This window comes from Pogona vitticeps, chromosome 5 (assembly GCF_051106095.1).
Source record: "Pogona vitticeps strain Pit_001003342236 chromosome 5, PviZW2.1, whole genome shotgun sequence".
Taxonomy (NCBI): domain Eukaryota; kingdom Metazoa; phylum Chordata; class Lepidosauria; order Squamata; family Agamidae; genus Pogona; species Pogona vitticeps.
In genome coordinates, this window is record NC_135787.1 from 68,214,609 (window position 1) to 68,232,702 (window position 18,094).

The 18,094-nt window shown below is 39.1% G+C and overlaps 2 protein-coding genes across 13 annotated transcripts in view; one reads left to right on the top strand and one right to left on the bottom strand.

Moving 5' to 3' along the window:
* PPAT (phosphoribosyl pyrophosphate amidotransferase) overlaps window positions 1-17,231 on the top strand; it is a 62,753-nt gene extending 45,522 nt beyond the window's left edge. For both annotated transcript variants that reach the window (XM_020789648.3, XM_020789649.3), the window contains exons 2-11: window positions 2,215-2,281; window positions 3,382-3,588; window positions 7,757-7,869; window positions 7,979-8,124; window positions 10,388-10,460; window positions 12,469-12,620; window positions 13,334-13,461; window positions 14,169-14,390; window positions 14,726-14,846; window positions 16,068-17,231. In XM_020789648.3, the coding sequence (XP_020645307.3) occupies window positions 2,215-2,281; window positions 3,382-3,588; window positions 7,757-7,869; window positions 7,979-8,124; window positions 10,388-10,460; window positions 12,469-12,620; window positions 13,334-13,461; window positions 14,169-14,390; window positions 14,726-14,846; window positions 16,068-16,243 (1,405 nt within the window). In that variant the 3' untranslated portion in view covers window positions 16,244-17,231. The remainder of the gene's footprint in view (window positions 1-2,214; window positions 2,282-3,381; window positions 3,589-7,756; window positions 7,870-7,978; window positions 8,125-10,387; window positions 10,461-12,468; window positions 12,621-13,333; window positions 13,462-14,168; window positions 14,391-14,725; window positions 14,847-16,067) is intronic.
* The window catches only part of PAICS (phosphoribosylaminoimidazole carboxylase and phosphoribosylaminoimidazolesuccinocarboxamide synthase), an 84,250-nt gene that overhangs the window by 60,138 nt on the left and 6,018 nt on the right, over window positions 1-18,094 (bottom strand). For 7 of the 11 annotated variants that reach the window (XM_078394653.1, XM_078394652.1, XM_078394654.1 and 4 more), the window contains exon 1: window positions 33-423. In XM_078394653.1, the coding sequence (XP_078250779.1) occupies window positions 33-411 (379 nt within the window). In that variant the 5' untranslated portion in view covers window positions 412-423. Of the gene's footprint in view, window positions 1-32; window positions 424-14,539; window positions 14,659-15,957; window positions 16,113-18,094 lie in introns of those variants that run through there. The other 4 variants (XM_078394656.1, XM_078394657.1, XM_078394655.1 and 1 more) reach the window with 1 other exon arrangement.

Consider the following 18,094-nt stretch of genomic DNA (forward strand, 5'->3'; position numbering starts at 1 on the left):
TTAAAAAAATAAGAAATAGAGCACTTTTTTACCTTCATTGTTCTCTCTGGTGCCACTAATGATGTCATTTGCTGAACACCTGCCGTTTTCTTCCTCTGTTAACTGTGTGACAGGTTCATGTTCCAATATGGCATCCAGTTCATGAAAAAACTTCATGGTCTTTGTGGCATCTCCAGAATTGTGGGCATATTTAACTGTCCTATATTCATATTTCAGGTTTTTATACTTTGCACGACATTGTTTCCAGTCTCTGCAGATCCCCAACTCCTGTAGCCTTTTAGCAATGTAAATAAATATCCCTTTATTCCTTAGTGTTCCATGGAGCTGTTTTCTGATGTTTTTTTCTGACCAGACGCTTAACAAGGCTTTAACCTCCTCTTCAGTCCAGTGCCTTCCTGCTCCACTCTCCATGTTGAAAGTGACCTGGAAATGATTCACTATTTCTAGCCAAGATTTTGTTTCCTAGGAAACCAGACGGCTGATTGTCAGTAAGCTCTACAGAGATGAAAGGATCCAGTTTTACTGGCTCAAGCTGCCTGAGGGGAGTAACTTGAGAAACTGCCAAATAAGCAGGTTCCGTATTTGAGGCAGGCAAATAAAGCAGCTCAGGCACAAATGATTACAAAGTATATTAACGATTGGCATCCCAGAATAAACAGTTTTCTGCTTGACAGAAAGCAAGCATAAAAATCCATTATTTGACTCATATTAGCCAGTTTGCTTTAAATATGATCATAGCTTTGTAGTGAATGTTTATATACATTCAGCTCTGAATACATGCTGCAGTTTGCTCAGACTGAATTGCAGTAGATTTGTACCTTTCTGCTCTGCATGTTCGCTAGCAACTATTTGCCTTTCATTTCAGTATGTTTATGTTTAGTTTAGGATTGCTGTTTAAGTCAGCTATTCATAATCCAGCAGGTAAACTGATTTAGTTGTTCTTATGTGCCATAAAGGCACTTCTAATTCCAGTAGTGTTAGGGAATGGTTTGCCATTGCCACCTCATCAGGAGTTTCCATGGCTGATCCGGGATTTGAACTCAGTTCTCCTGAGTCCTAATCTGACATTGCATCTGCTGTACCATGATAGTTTACCATGTTGGTTGAATCTATTCTGAATGCAAATTTATTAGTTGGAGCCCCTATTTAGGAATTTTGTGATTCACGGCACAAATACGTCTGTTCTGAGAACGAAAATGTGTTAGCAGTTTCATGTAGGTAAGAAAAAAAGAGAAAAGCCATTTGTCTGAGCTTCTCTCTTTTTCCTAAGGATGTTTTGATCTAGGTTGGTGTGTGAAGAGAGACCAAAACAAGGACAAATGGCAGTTTAAATCAAGTAGAGATGATAGGCCACAGTTTTTAGACTCTGGGCTGTTAACATTTTGGGTTGCTGGCTATCTTGCTCAGAGATCTGGTGTGGGAAAAGTGGACTTTTGCCTTTCTGACACAGTACTTAAGCTATAAATCTGCCTGTGCTCAGCCTGTACATTTGTAAATAAGTATAAATATTACAAATCATCAATAAACTTCCAGTGACCTCCTCTTAGAGAAAAATCACACACGGGCAAGCACTGTACTCCTGGAATTATGCAATACCTGAAGAAATGTGTGTGTAAGTAAAAGTAACAGTAGTGTGTCCTGCCTCTAAATCATGTCATCTGTTTCTAAGGTCACAAAATCACAATTTCCTTTGTGAGGATGAAGATAGAAGTGAGAAAAGAGGGTACATGTGTACCTGCCGTTTAGGGCTCAAAGCAGTCTTGGACTTCGTGGTTGCATTTTGTCCCGGCAGATGTGGATGGTTTGTGTGATTCATAGAAGAGTAAAAACATGATTTGTATCCTGCAGGTGTATGTGGAACATGGGTTATATCTCTCTGGTGTACAGTTGGGACTGGAAACAACATGTTACATTTCTATTCAAGATTCCAGCTAACCATGCCCTGTTGCAGGAGACTGCATAGCGTCTCCACTAGCCAATTCTTCCCGTCCTATGAATTCTTGATAGCCTGTACTTTGGGTGGTGCAATGTTGCTTTCTTGGGGGTTCTTCAGAAAAAAATCTTGGGGTTCCCTCATGTCTACTAAAATATGTATAAATTGGTTCCATTTTAATTACAACAAGGCCTTCACTTGGGACAGTAGAATTGCCACTGATACATAGGATTTTAGTTTTGGTACCTTACCTGCTTTTCTTTTTCCTTTTTTTTAAATAGAGGCCAAGAGAGTGCTGGGATTGTGACAAGTGATGGAGAGTCAGCCCATACATTTAAAATACACAAGGTAAAATTGAAACTTTGTTTTTATTTATGTAATTAAAAGAAAGTGTGGCTTTGATTTTAATAAAAGAAGGCTGAGACATCTGTATATATCCTATATATTACCTATTAAGAGGCTTCCTCCTGGATGTGAGGTAGTTTTTTTGTTCATTGATAGGTTTGGTTTTATACGTCAGAAATCCTAATGTAATAGTTTCCTAAAACATTTTGCCACATTATAACGCTCAATCTTCTGTTTACCCAAGTACCAAGAGCACTATTAAAGGAACAATTTTACTTAGAAAATGTTCTGCAGTTTCCTTCAAGCTACCCTGCACATTTTTATACTTCTTATGTATCCTTTCTGCTCTGATGATTACATATATTAAATGTGCTTCTGTCTTGAAGTGATAGCAAAATGTTTCCTAGTTGCGACAGCTAAGCAGAATTTTCCCATGCGCAATGGGAAAATGTCTGCTGCTTTACAGATGCTGAAATTTCCTTACCCATAGAAGAAACACACTGTATCATGTTCAAGATGAAAGTGTGGCTTCCTGACGAGATTAGGTGCAGTGGAAGAAGAAAAGAAAAAAACATCATGTTGTGTTCAGTGAACTTCACAATAGTCCCACCTATAAGGCTTGCAGAATACTAGTGAAGAAAAATACTTTCTTATTTAATTAGCAGAAAGGGAATGAACATGTGCAATTTCTTTGAAGGGGCATGGGAAGCATATAGCTCTAACATCAGAAATGTTTTGAATGATACTACCTGATTGTCCCACATACAAAGAACTCAAATGCATTATTCCCCTACTGCAGTTGAGCATTTAAAGGTAACTGAAAGATTCTGAGGCAGCAACAGAATTTTGTGTAAAACTACTTCCTTGCAGTAGGTATCCATCACCCTCCATGCAACCACATTCCATGAAGTGTTTCCATGATTGTCAGAGGGCTGATTGCACTTCCTCAGCAACCATATAACTGCAGTGACTGATTTTTCTGAGCAAACAGTGTGCTAGCTAAAAAAAAAAGGGGGGGACAGGTAGGTATTTTGAACAAAATCAAATACTGGCCACCACTGGGAACTGTCTTCAAGAATGTGTCCTCTGTTTTTATTATGCAGGGAATGGGTCTGGTTAATCATGTGTTCAGTGAAGACAGTCTGAAGAAGTTGTATGTTTCAAATCTTGGAATTGGCCACACAAGATATTCTACTTCAGGAGTTTCTGTCTTGGATAATTGTCAACCATTTGTAGTGGAAACACTGCATGGGAAGATTGCTGTAGCCCACAATGGAGAACTCACAAATGCTCCGAGGCTGAGGAGAAAGGTAGGAATAAGCCCAGTGCAGACTTGGATGGATGGATGGATGGATGGATGGATGGATGGATGGATGGATGGATGGATGGATGGATGGATGGATGGATGGATGGATGGATGGATGGATGGATGGATGGATGCTCGTAACATTGTACAAGAGGCAGCAACAAAAACCATCCCAAAGAAAAGGAAATGCAAGAAAGCAAAGCGGCTGTTCAGCGAGGCCTTACAAATAGCAGAGAAGGGAAGGGAAACAACATGAAAAGGAGATAGGGAAAGTTACAGAATATTGAATGCGGACTTCCAAAGAGTAGCAAGGAGAGACAAGAGGGCCTTCTTAAATGAACAGTGCAAAGATATAGAGGAAAATAATAGAAAGGGGAAAAACCAGAGATCCGTTCAAGAAAATTGGAGATATTAAAGGAATATTTTGTGCAAAGATGGACATGATAAAAGACGAAAATGGTAGGGACCTCACAGAAGCAGAAGACATAAAGAAGAGGTGGCAAGAATACACAGAGGAATTATACCAGAAAGATCTGGATGTCCCGGACAACCCAGATAGAGGTTGCTGACCTACAGCCAGACATCCTGGAGAGTGAAATCAAGTGGGCCTTAGAAAGCATGGCTAACGACAAGGCCAGTGGAGGTGATGGCATCCCAGTTGAACTATTGAAAATCTGAAAAGATGACACTGTTAAGGTGCTACACTCAATATACCAGCAAGTTTGGAAAACTCAGCAGTAGCCAGAGGATTGGAAAAGATCAGTCTACATCCCAATCCCAAAGAAGGGCAGTGCTAAAGAATGCTCCAACTACCATACAATTGCACTCATTTCACACGCTAGCAAGGTTATTCGAAGGGGCAGAGAAACTAGAGACCAAATTGCTAACATGTGCTGGATTATGGAGAAAGTTAGAGAGTTTCAGAAAAATATCTACTTCTGCTTCATTGACTACGCAAAATCAAACTATGTCAAGTCCTTAAAGAAATGGGAGTGCCTGACCATCTTATCTATCTCCTGAGAAACCTATACGTGGGACAGGAAGCAACAGTTAGAACGGGATATGGAACAAGTGATTGGTTCAAAATTGGGAAGGAATTGCGACAAGGCTGTATGTTGTCTCCCTGCTTATTTAACTTATATGCAGAATACATCATGCGAATGGCTGGACTGGAGAAATCCCAAACCAGAATTAAGATTGCCAGAAGAAATATCATCAACCTCCGACATGCAGATGATACCACTCTGATGGCGGACAGTGAAGAGGAATTAAAGAACCTCTTAATGAGGGTGAAAGAGGAGAGCGCAAAAAATGGCCTGAAGCTCAACATCAACAAAACTAAGACCATGGCCGCTGGCCCCATCATCTCCTGGCAAAGGGGGAAGATATGGAGGCAGTGACAGAGTTTACCTTCTTGGGCTCCATGACCACTGCAGATGGTGACAGCAGCCACAAAATTAAAAGACGCCTGTTTCTTGGGAGGAAAGCGATGACAAACCTAGACAGCATCTTAAAAAGCAGAGACATCACCTTGCCAACAAAGATCCGCATAGTCAAACTATGTTTTTTCCTGTAATGATGTATGGAAGTGAGAGCTGGACCATAAAGAAGGCTGACTGCTGAAGAATTGATGCTTTTGAATTGTGGTGCTGGAGGAGACTCTTGAGAGTCCCCTGGACTGCAAGGAGGACAAACCTATCCATTCTAAAGGAAATCAACCCTTGAGTGCTCACTGGAAGGACAGATCCTGAAGCTGAGGCTCCAGTACTTTGGCCATTTCATGAGAAGAGAAGACTCCCTGGAAAAGACTCTGATGTTGGGAAAGTGTGAAGGCAAGAGGAGAAGGGAACAGCAGCTGACGAGATGGTTGGACAGTATCATGGAAGTTACCAACATGAATTTGACCCAACTCCCAGAGGCAGTGGAAGACAGGAGGGCCTGGCGTGCTTTGGTTCATGGGGTCAGGAAGAGTCGGACATGACTAAACGACTAAACAAGAACAATGTATGTATGTATGTATGTATGTATGTATGTATGTATGTATGTATGTATGTATGTATGTATGTATGTATGTATGTATGTATGTATGTATGTATGTATGTAATATATTGCCTTCCAATAAAGGAATGCAGGGTGGCATATAATAATTAAATATACATGTGTAAATTCAGAGTAAATTAAGGCATTAAAGTAGGATTAAACAAAAATATTAAAAACACCATTAGTTAAAAAGGCAAAATGAATTAAAAATATCTTTTTTTAAAAATACTGATAAAAATGTGCTGCATCCCTTCTAAAAATATAGGTATACAAGGTTTAAAAGTTAAAAGCCAACTTTAAAAGGAAGGTTATTACTTGCCAACAGAAGGACTTTAAGACAGGGGCCAATCATTCCATATATTAGGAGCAGCCACTGAAAATTCTCTTCTTGGGCCTTTACTCATGGGAGTGAGGCTGAGATAAGGCCTTCCTCTGAAGATTTCAGAAACTGGGGTGGATTATAGGGGAGATGTTGTCCTTCAGATAGCCTAGACCCAAGCTACGTATATACAGCTTTCTAGGTTATAAGCAGCACTTTGAATTACTCCTGGAAATGAACTGGCCATCACTGAAGTTTTTGTAGCAGATATGGTCCCTATGATAGGCGCCAGTCAGCAGTCTGCCTGCAGCATTTTGAACCAGCTGAAGTTCCCAAATCATCTTGAAAGGCAGCTCCATGTAGAAGGTGTTACAGTAACCCAAATGGAATGTAACTAAGGCATGTGTTACTGTAGCCAAGTCACATATTTCAGGGAACAGGTGTAGCCGAGCACCATCTTTAACTGTGCAAGTACACTCGTAGCCACTGCTGGAACCTGGGCATCAGGGGGACGTGTAACTCCATCTAACATGGAATGGATCTCTGTTCTGCAATATCCCTTACAATTGACCAGGAGTACCTCTGTCTTGACACGATTACGTTACAATTTGTTTTCCTTCATCCAATCCATTACAAATAAGTCAGTAATTTAGAGCAAGAATAGCTTCCTTGGTACTAGATAGAAAAGAGACGTAAGAGTTGAGTTTCATCTGCATACCAGTGACACCAAACTCCCAAACCTCTTGACAACCTCTCCAGCAGTTTCATATAGATATGAAATGGCATGGAGGACTAAACAGGACCCTGTGGGATGTCACAGGCCAAAGGCCAGGTGGTAAAACAGGATTCCCTCAGCACCACGTCTCAGTTTGCCCCTCTAGGAAGGACTAGAACCACCAGAAAGCAAGTTCCCAGTGAGGTACCCCAAAATAATACTGTGGCTGATGGTATCAAAAGCCGCTGAGAGGCCCGGCAGAACCAACAGAGAAACATTCCCCATTTCCAGTTCCTAGCATAGGTCATCAAGGTGACTTAAACTTTCTGAGTCCTGTAACCAGGGCTGAAACCAGACCGAAATAGATCTAGGTGTTTCATCCAGCACTCCCTGGAGCTCAGAGGCTCTGGCATCTTGCCCAAAAATGGAACATTGGATACTGGTTAATAACTGCCCGATATAGTAGGGTGGAATTATGCCTTGGGCCAGAGAGGCATTTGCCACTCCTCTTACCTGCATGGCCATTTGAATCACAATATTCGTTCATTGGGGTCATAATCTGTTATTCTTCTGAGTGTCTTTAATTCTTTAGGTCAGAGGTAGCGGATCAAAGCCTGCATATGAGTGGTAGCCAAAACCAGTGCCCCCCTCCCACACCCACACACTCCCCTTGCCATTCCTCCATATTTACTCATTAATTTTTTACCATATTAGAGTCTGAGAATGGGCAGATTTAAACCATCTCATTGTACTTTTCCAGTATTCCATGGGACGAAAGGAATTTACCATTCAAATATTTACAGTGAATGTTCTCTTTTTGTTTCGTCGACCAACCACCCTGGTCAGGCTTTTTAATTTCAAAAGACGAGGCAGCTTAAAAATTCTCCTCTGTTCTCTAAACTCTCTTTTTGTGTGTGTGTGTGTGTGTGTGTGTGTGTGTGTGTGTGTGTGTGTGTGTGTGTGTGTGTGTGTGTGTGTGTGTGTAAAGCATATACCTGCTTCATGTATCTTCACTTCATAATGTGTAACTATGTTTTAGAAAGGATGCATTAGTTAAATGTATTCGGCAATTTGCGTTTTATGTCCTTTGCTTTATAGCTAATGCGCCATGGAGTGGGGCTGTCTACCAGTTCTGACAGTGAACTTATTACTCAGCTGCTGGCATTTACTCCTCCTTTAGAGCAAGATGACTCGCCAGATTGGGTTGCAAGGTAAAGTTGAAGGGGAAATAAATGAAATCAGCTCCCTGGTTGCACAAAACAGCTACTCACTGTAGTTACTGAGATTCTTGGCTTATATTAAGGAACTTTCATATTTCAGGATCAAAAACCTGATGAATGAAACACCCACTTCATACTCACTTCTGATTATGCACAAAGATATAATCTATGCAGTACGTGATCCATATGGGAATCGTCCACTCTGCATTGGTTGTCTTGTTCCAGTAGGCGATATTAACAGCAAAGGTACAGCTTTCTCAGTTAGCATTTATGTTCAAATAACATAAATTTTGTTGTCTTATCTAATCTATGCCCATTTTAAAGCACAATCATCTATGGTTGCATTTTAATTGCTAACTCAGTAACCAGAAGCAATGCACAGTCTTTCTGAACCAGTCTGTGTTAAGGATAATTACATCATTTATTTATGGATATTTGTTGGTTTACATAGGGTTACTGTTCCTTTTGCATATGAAGAATGAATGTAGTCAAATTTTCTCCCACTCTCTGAATGTATGAGGGCAGAAAAAATAAGAGGCATAATATGAGAGGAAGTCAACAGAAGTAAATTGGGTTGTGATTACATTGAATGCCATCTTATTACCAACAGCAAGCTATTATGCACAACAACATGGTTTTAGTGGTGGGATAATGAGACATTGTGTCTGCTTAACCTTCTGTTCCCACCCTATTGTGAAAGTAACATGCAATTATATATTGTATTGAGTACAGTCCTGAAATAAAACCCTATGTGCTGTGTAATAACTATTATGATTAACCCATGACACCTGAGTTGCTTAGGAAGCAGACATTTGTAATAGCAGGACAAGCATAACAACAGGCAAGTCCATCTATGTGCATTTGAATTAATTGGTGTATATTTTATCTTCAGAAACATTTCTGATGTAGAAATCTCAACTCTTTTTTTGATTTAGACTAGCCTTCCTCAGCCTGATACTCCCCAGATGTTTTGGGCTGCAGCTCTTTTCAGTGCCAACTATAATATAGCCAGTGGTGATGGGATTTGGGGTTTGAAATATCAACTATCTGGAGAGCACCTTAGGAAGTCTTACTTAGAGTGAGATTTCTAGAGATCTTTCATCAACTAGCTATATATGTGCGATGTTATTTTGGGGCTCTTTTATTTTCCTTTCTGCAGCAAATATGGTTTATTGTGGTTACATGTGGGATGCATGCCGGGATCTAATGGTTGTTGTGGGTTTTTCGGGCTCTTTGTCCATGTTTTGAAGGTTGTTCTTCCTAACGTTTCGCCAGTCTCTGTGGCCGGTATCTTCAGAGGACAGCACTCTGTGCTCTGGTGTAGTTGGCTTGGGAGTGCAGTATTTATGGCTGTGAGATAGGCTTTTGTCTTTTTCTGTAGATGGGTGATTAGTTTGTCTTGTTGTGGGTGTATTGTTGTGCTAAGAAGAAGAGATTATATGTCACTGTGGTTGATGGGTATCATTAGCTGGTCTTTTGTGTGCAGTGATCCCCTGTCCTTATGACTGGGTAGAGTTTGTTGACCTTTTGCACACTGTATTTTTGAGAGCTGGGAGCCAAGTTTTGTTGTGCTTCACACTTTCCTCTTTTTTGTTGAAGTTCTGCTGGTGCTTGTGGATTTCAATGGCTTCCCTGTGCAGTCTGACGTAATGATTGCTGGTGTTGTCCAGTATTTCAGTATTTTGAAATAGAATTTCATGTCCAGTTTGTTTTAGGGCATGTTCAGCTACTGCAGATACAGACTTACTTTACCTGGTTCTGAGTTAGGGCCACAAGTCATTATATGTTGGCAAATGATAACTTGGTTCAATTTTTCTGAAAGGAAGGATTGGTAGGAGGAAGAGGTTCAGAGATTCTGCTCCTAAACTAAGGCTCTTCTCTCCAAGAACACTCTTGTTTGTGGGGGGGTGGGATCAGCTGATGAGGGAGGAAAAATAAGAATGACATTGTGTGGAATGAGATGTATGGAATCATTTAAGCCTGATGATTTTTCCCTGCAAGAACACCTCAAAAGATACTTCACACATCAGCACTCTGTGCTGTCCTCTGAAGATGCCAGCCACAAAGACTGGCGAAACGTTAGGAAGAACAACCTTCAGAACACGGCCAAAGAGCCCGAAAAACCCACAACAACAATTAGGTTACCGCTCACAAAACCTATGCCAAATAAAACTTGTTAGTTTTTTAAGGTGCCACAAGACTCTGCTGTTAGGAGTATTTTTCAGCTCTTATTATGTTTACTGTAAGAAACAAGGGTAGCCACAGCAATTGCAGTTACTGAATAAAGTGTGAAAGGGCTTCACAGTAACATCATAGAGAACAGTAGAGTATTTTAGCAATTTATACTATTATAATATTTTCAGAGAGATTATTAGCACTGCTATGAATTGTTTGATCATATCAGTGAAAAAAGCAACGTGCTTATGCAGCAGATTTTTAAAGACTATATAGCTATAAACTTTCAAGTATCAGGAAAATGTTGCTATTACTATGCTAAACTCTTTTACAGGGAAACGCAATGCTGAAACGGAAGGATGGGTAGTTTCCTCAGAATCCTGTAGCTTTTTATCTATTGGTGCAGAGTAAGTTTGTTCATTGGGAGTTTCATTACAATGAAATTAAATGAGGCCAAAGCCTTGTTTTTGCTATATTGTGCTGTTTAATTTTAAGTGATGTTTAATTTTAAGACAAAATGTAGTAGGAAAATCTACATCCCATTGCAATCAACGCTAAAATTTCCATTCATTTTAATGGAATGGGAAACCCTTGTCCTGTACCTAGAAAATAATACAGAAAATGTCTTATACATTTTTAGCCAATCATTAATCAACTCTTCGGTTGTGTACACTGGATTTAGAAATATTCGTAACTGAAATATTTACATTCCTGTAGTCATGAATACATCCTGTCTCTCCTGCTACCTTCCAGCTTAAATTATTAAGGAGCTGATAAGTTACTTTAACATTTCAAAACAAAACAATGGCATTTCAGGCCAGCCCATTACGTGGTGAGGAATGAGAGACAGCAGTGTATGAAAACTGGAATAGAAAAAATAATTCTAGTTTTCCATACACATCTTTGCAATTCATAACTAGAAATGTGGGATTTCAATTAAACATTACATTCCTCTAGTTGATTTATTCCTGTGATCTTCCACATATAGCCACTAAGGGTGGGATTTTCAGAACTAATGAAATCCAAGTTCCATAATTCAGCAGGAACCCCTTAAGCTGAATAATGCAACTGGCATCCATCAAAATGGCTGGAGGCAGAGCAGCCGTTTTATTTCCATGCCATTCCCCCACCACTTCTTTGTATCCTTGGAAAAGTGCCCTGCTGCCTTGGAGTTGTGAGGATTCCCTGCAACTCAGAGGTGCAAGGGAGAATGAGTTCTTGTGGACACTACCTCCATAAAGAGTGTCACAGACTCCGTATGCTCTATTTAAGTAGCTACTTCTTTGTTTGTAACAATACTAAATTATGATATGTGCTTGCTTTCCGTACTAGGATTGCAAACCAGCTTCAAACTCTGGTTTGCAGTCCTGATTGCAGACAGAAAAGGATAGAAGTAGAAAGAAGCATACAAGTGCAGTTTTCTTCACAGAACCAAAAAAGCATAGTTTGGGCAACTCATTACATGCCAATTAATCTAGGTTTACATGTCATACAAGGTAGAATTTGGTAGGAATCCTGGATTATGCATTCCAGTTCAGTCTATGTTCCCCCCCCTCAAAATATCCAGACAGGATTGAGTGCTTATGATTCTTTGCTTTGTATAGTTTAAGGGGAAAATATCCTGTACAGCTCACATTTGGATATCACAAGAAAGAAGCCATGGATTCTCCCTGGTTTGTTTAGGTGCTGCCTGTGGAAATGGAAGCTTTTAGAATGCAGGAGCCAGCATGCTGGCAAGTCCATCACAGTTCTACCTTATCATGATATCTAAGTGGGATCATTGTTTTACAGTTTGCCTGTGTTTTTGGTAACTTCTTGACACTTTATCCAGCTCAGTTTGCAACCCTGACCGTACAAAACCACTTTATGGAACTCTAATCAAGTTTTTTGCTCTGAGATTCATGTAAATTCCTTGATTTTGGGTTGCTGACAGATTTTTGTCTTCTTAAATTACAATTATCAACTACTAGTGTGCAATCTGGACTTAATTTAAAATCCTTCAGCAAGAGAGCTGAATTTTGCAATCTGTCTAAACTCTACAGACTGCTCCAATTTTGTCCAACTTTCCTAGTCATAGGAATGACTAAGAATCTTAATTATTGCCCAGCACCACATGCTGTAAATATTCTGCATTCATGTGAAATTGTACCATCCACAATATAATTTTGATATGACATATACCGTATTTTTTGCTCCATAAGACGCACCTTTCCATAAGACGCACCAATTTTTTAGGAGAAGAAAACAGGAAAATATTTTCTTTGCTCCATAAGACGCACAGACTTTCAACCCCCCTGTTTTGTGGGGAAAAAGTGCGTCTTATGGTGCGAAAAATACGGTGTGTGTGTGTGTGTGTATATATGCGCACAATACTGGATTTTAAAGATTTTTAAACTGTACAACCAAATTTTTAAGGTATTACCGTGAAGTCATGCCAGGAGAGATTGTGAAGATATCTCGATATGATGTGCAAACATTGGATATTGTACCAAGACCTGCAGGAGATCCGTCAGCATTCTGTATTTTTGAATATGTGTATTTTGCAAGGCCTGACAGCATCTTTGAAGGTGAGCTGCCCAATGTTTTGTCAAACATTTTTGGGTGGATAGAAATTATACTGAAATGTTTGAAAGACTTAAACATTTATTTAACATTATGTGGAATCTAGAGTAAGGCCAGGGTGGGGAATCAGCAGAATTCTTTAGTTTTTTGTTAGATCTTTCAGTTGTTATGGGAAAATATGTGCACAGTGTTGAACTGCATTTTCTCAACCATGAATTATGCATGCATTGTGTCATGCATGCTTTGGGATAGCCAAATACATGGTATATTTATTTATTTATTTATTTATTTGGTTTTTACCCCGCCCCTCTAGACCATGTGAAAAAAGTACTGTATATGGAAACATAAAAAATTGCACTTGCTCTCTCATTTTGAAATGGTTGTAATGTGTTCATCTGTGTAATAAGTAATAAAATATGTATGAAAACATTCAACAATTTTTCTTGAGAGTCAATGTCATTCCTATTTTTATTGTCATAACTTCCACCAACTTCTCCTTCCCTATTTCTAAACACCTCCCTTATTTTTATTTTGTTAGTTTATTTTAGGTGTTCAATCAGCTATAACAAAATGAGCTGGGCTAGGGAGCCTTATTAACAAGTTAGGCTAAACCTTTATTCTTATTTAAATTGTTTTAAGCTTTTTAAAATTAGTAGAGGAAAAGCTTGTATGAAACTTGCAGAGAAAAAAATAGGTAAACTTTTCTTATTCTTAATAGGTCAAATGGTGTACTCTGTTCGAAGGAGATGTGGCCAACAGCTAGCTATTGAAGCCCCAGTGGAAGCAGATTTGGTTAGCACAGTCCCAGAATCAGCAACACCTGCAGCCCTTGGTTATGCACAAAAGGTACTGTGTTTCTCTATTCCCTGAATTTTTTTTAATTTTTATTTTATTTTATTTTTTTGCAGAAGTTGAGAAGGAGAAAGAGATGTTCTGGCCACATTCAGACATAACAATAGGCCAAACAACTGTAGGAACCCTGAATTATCAGGATTGATCCTGTTGTTTAGTATCCTGTTTCCCCGAAAATAAGCCCTAACCTGAAAATAAGCCCTAGTATGATTTTTCAGGATGCTCGTAATACAAGCCGTACCCCAAAAATAAGCCCCGGTTCAGTGAAACCCCCCGTCCACCATTGTGCAGCAACCAGAAGAAGATGGCATGACTATGTTTGAATAAATATATTCTTGTACTTGAAAAAAAATCCCCTGAAAATAAGCTCGAACGTATTTTGAGGAGCAAAAATTAATATAAGACCCCCTGTTTTATTTTTGGGGAAACACAGTAGGAGTTTTGTTTATCTTGTTTTCTGAAACTTGGCAGCAGTCAACACTCTGGTTTGTTTCTTTCCAAATGTACCAAAGAAAGAAACTGCAAAACAAATTGTCATCAAAGTTTTAAGAGTTGCAGCTTCAACTGCTCCCACTTAGTCTACACTTCTGTAATATAGAAAAGTGATGCTGGTCCAAATTCATCAGGTATTGTTGCTGAATTGTAGATGTTTCATAGAACTTTAGACATGTCTTTTGACCTCTGTTTTCTCCTGTTTGCAGTGTGGCTTGCCATACATTGAAGTATTGTGCAAAAACAGATATGTAGGAAGAACTTTCATTCAGCCAAACATGAGATTAAGGCAGCTTGGTGTGGCCAAAAAGTTTGGAGTCCTGTCAGACAACTTCAAAGGAAAGCGTATTGTCCTTATTGACGATTCTATTGTGCGAGGCAATACCGTTTCACCCATAATTAAACTACTAAGAGAATCTGGTGCTAAAGAGGTAAGTACATATTATTGCTTGTCCATAGGCAGAAATAACTGAAGGAAAAGATGAATTGTTCTGGTTAGAACTTTGTAATAATTTCTCTATTATTATAGCAGAGGGGAAAAAGTGGAGAAAAAGAGTTTCCAGCTCTTTTGTTTCAATACCTTGCTCTCCATACCACTGCCGTTTCCTCCCCAGTAGCAAACCCAGATTTCTTTCACTCTGCTTCCAGTCCATCCGTTTATTCATCTGCTTGTATCAATTTTGAATTTTTTTGTGTTGCCTGTTAATACAAACAAATGCTATTTACTGAATCAGTGTCAATATCATAATTGCATTCCCCCCACCAGGTACACGTTCGTGTGGCTTCACCTCCCATAAAATTTCCTTGTTACATGGGTATAAATATTCCAACAAAAGAAGAACTCATTGCTAACAAGCCTGAATTTCATAACCTCGCCAGCCACATAGGTAAAGTATTTTAACTTCCAGTTCTTTTCTAGAAATGTTATAAACAGATATAATTTCCAGAAGGATGGGAATGAGCTCTTCAAAATGCAACCCCTAAGTCAGTGGCAGCCATAGAGCTTTTTGCAGCCACATAAAGAATGTTACATAAATATAAATACAGATACAAAAAAATTAATGCTTCAGGTGTATTTATTAATACTGCACATTTCAATACATTACAAAATAGTCAAATTATCAAAATATGATAATAAACTACTTGGAATAGCCAATATGATGTATTTGTGATTTTAGTCATCTCCCTTAAAAATATGGTTTATCTTTTGTGTTTGGAAATGTGGTATGGCAGTGCACATACATTGTATGTTTGAGGCCTCCTGTTTAGTTACTAAACTACCTAGCCAGGAAATCCCTAGTAGAATTTCAAGGGATAGTTCTTGCCTTGTATTAAAATAAGGCATCTTGACAGTCACACTCTTTCCTTGCGAAAAGTGACATGGGACTTTATTTATAAACTCTTACAGATATTTTAAGGGAAATATTAAGGGATGGTATTTTTCATGCCAGTACATTTGATGTTGCAGCTGTCATAAGCAAGCCCCTTCCACTTCAGTGTTAACAGTTTGGCTAGGTTTCTGCTAGGCACAAGGTGGAGCATGACATTTGAATAGTGCAGTAACACAGAGTTTCCTGCTTGCGCAAGTTTTGTTGCTACACAAGCAGAGATGCCTTTGTGAATAGCCAGTTTGTGTCAGAAGATCCTAGCTAAAAGTCAAATGATTTCCACTGTATCTGTTGCATGAGTAATTTGACTTCACAGAATCCTGGTGCTTGATGGGGGGTGGGATTATACAATACTGGCATGTGGTCTAGTGCAGTGTGGTCTAGTCCAGTGGTTCCCAACTTTGGGTCCCCAGATGTTCTTAGACTGCTACTCCCAGAAACCCTGTTCAGCACAGCTACTGATGAAGGCTTCTTGGAGTTTTAGTCCTAGAACATCTGGGGGCCGAAGGTTGGGAACTAGTAGTCTAGTGGATAGAGTGACAGACTAGAACTTTGGAGACCAGGGTTTGAATCCAGAACTGGTAAAATCACTCCTAAAAACCTCACTTACCTTGAAAGCTCTATTAGAGTCACTGTAGGTTCTGACTTGACAGCACATAAAAACAACAAGCAGTTGTGAAGTTCTTAACAGTTTGCTTTTCATGTTTTCTCTCTTTCCAGGAGCTGACAGTGTCGTTTATCTTTCAGTAGAAGGATTGGTATCATCTGTGCAAGAAAGCATCAAAGCAAGACAAGATAATGAAAATAATCTAAAGACCAACAAGTTCCGGACTGGGAAAATTGGCCATTGCATAGCTTGCCTTGTTGGAAAATACCCTGTAGAGCTAGAATGGTGAATTCTCAGTCACAAATGAAAGAACATTTGGAACTGATTAAGTGTATCACTGCCATACACCTTGTTTGAGATGGTGAGGAGCATAACAAAACAAAATCTTAGCAATCACACTAGTGCTGTATCTTTGTGGTTAGGGAGGATGCATCAAGCCTCTTAATTCCTGAAATAGTATAATTTTACTAAGAAACCTGGAATGCTCCTTGGACTTTTATTCATAACTATAGTTCCTTACAAATGACAAGGGAGAGGCTGGGAGCCATTCAGCTATCTCAAATTTTAAGATGTAATCAGAAAAAAATATAAAACTTGGCTATCTATAAATGAGAAACTTCGAAGTTCAGCCATTTGGACTCTTGAATCTGAAAAATGGCCAGAAACTTGACTTCATTTTTTAATGCTTATATAAAATCTGAAGAACTTGCCGTAGCTAACTGATGAGGTGCCAGGGCTCATTCTGGTTGCCAGTTGGCACGTGACTAGAGTGTAACACCTTGTCTCTTAGTTGCAATGTGCTACAGCAAGTAAGAATTCTGGCCAATGTCTCTATTTTTACTCATATTACTATAAACCCCTCTTATAACATGCTTCCAAAGAGACTGAATGTTGTTTTTACACAATATTTTTTACACAGAGAGATTGGAAGACTCAGGGAAATATTAAACCAGAAGTCTGACACCTTGAGGCTTAGTGATTTAAAGTTTGGCTGCTTTAAAAGTACTTATATTGTGTCTTACAGGGATGTGATAGGGAAGATCAGATAGGCTGACAATCATCTCCTGTACTATCAATTAGACATTAAGGGCTGATTTTCTCCATTATATACTCTCACTTTGAACGCTGACTTAAGTGTAGGCTGAATGAATGTTTTTATTTGCTTTTAAAGCTTCAAAGAAGACTTCAACATTGAAAAATTAACATGCAGACTCATTTTAATGGAGGATTTTAAGAAACATAATGTTCTTAATTTAATATAAAAGCATTGCTCAGTTTCTGTGAGTATTGTGTCCCTCGGTGAATGACATTTAAACATCTCTTCAGTCATAAAAGTCTCAACCCAGACATCTGTGACTTGAAATAGAAGTGTAAGTAATCTAGCCTCATTGAAAAATTCTTGCTGCTGCTTGATGGTCCCTGTGTGGTTATATGGATATATGGCTTGGGCATCTGGTCAAAAGCTGAAGTGACCATCCCTGTGTTCTGCATTCATGCTTCAGAGGCAGGGCACCTACCTTCCCATTTACAGTAGTTTATTTTTGAACAGGACAGCAGTAGAAACACTGTGTTTGGCACCATTTTTTAAAAAAATCAAGACTGAATTTTCTCAGTCTTCTTACACTACCCCCACCCCGTCTTTACCATTTAACTTTATCTCAGTGTGCAAATTTCAGGGACCAAAGCAGGTGGACCATGCCACAGGGTTTGAGCCTAGGTGCCATGACCTGGGTTACAGGCTGATTCCATTTGAGAACAATAATTTCTGAATAGGACTATAGTATAAACAGTTGAAAGCTTAATGGAAGGACAAGTGCCTTTTTGAAATATATATCTGCACACTTCAGATTATACATGCTTTTTAGTAAATTCGAAGGTGCAGTTGTATACACAGGATCTCTTGAGAGAATGTACCATTTTAGAACACAGACGGGGAGATCATTCATATGAAAGTGTTCCTGTAGGACAAGTCACTGTGTGTTGAAAGTTAACATCGGTAAGTAACTAATGGTCTAACATGAAACTATATATGAGGTCACTAAACCCCAGAACTGTTCAGAGGCACTGATGTAATTCCTTCATCTTCTACACACAAAAGAAGGTTAAATAACAGCCAGTCCTTGCCAATAGTTTCAAATAA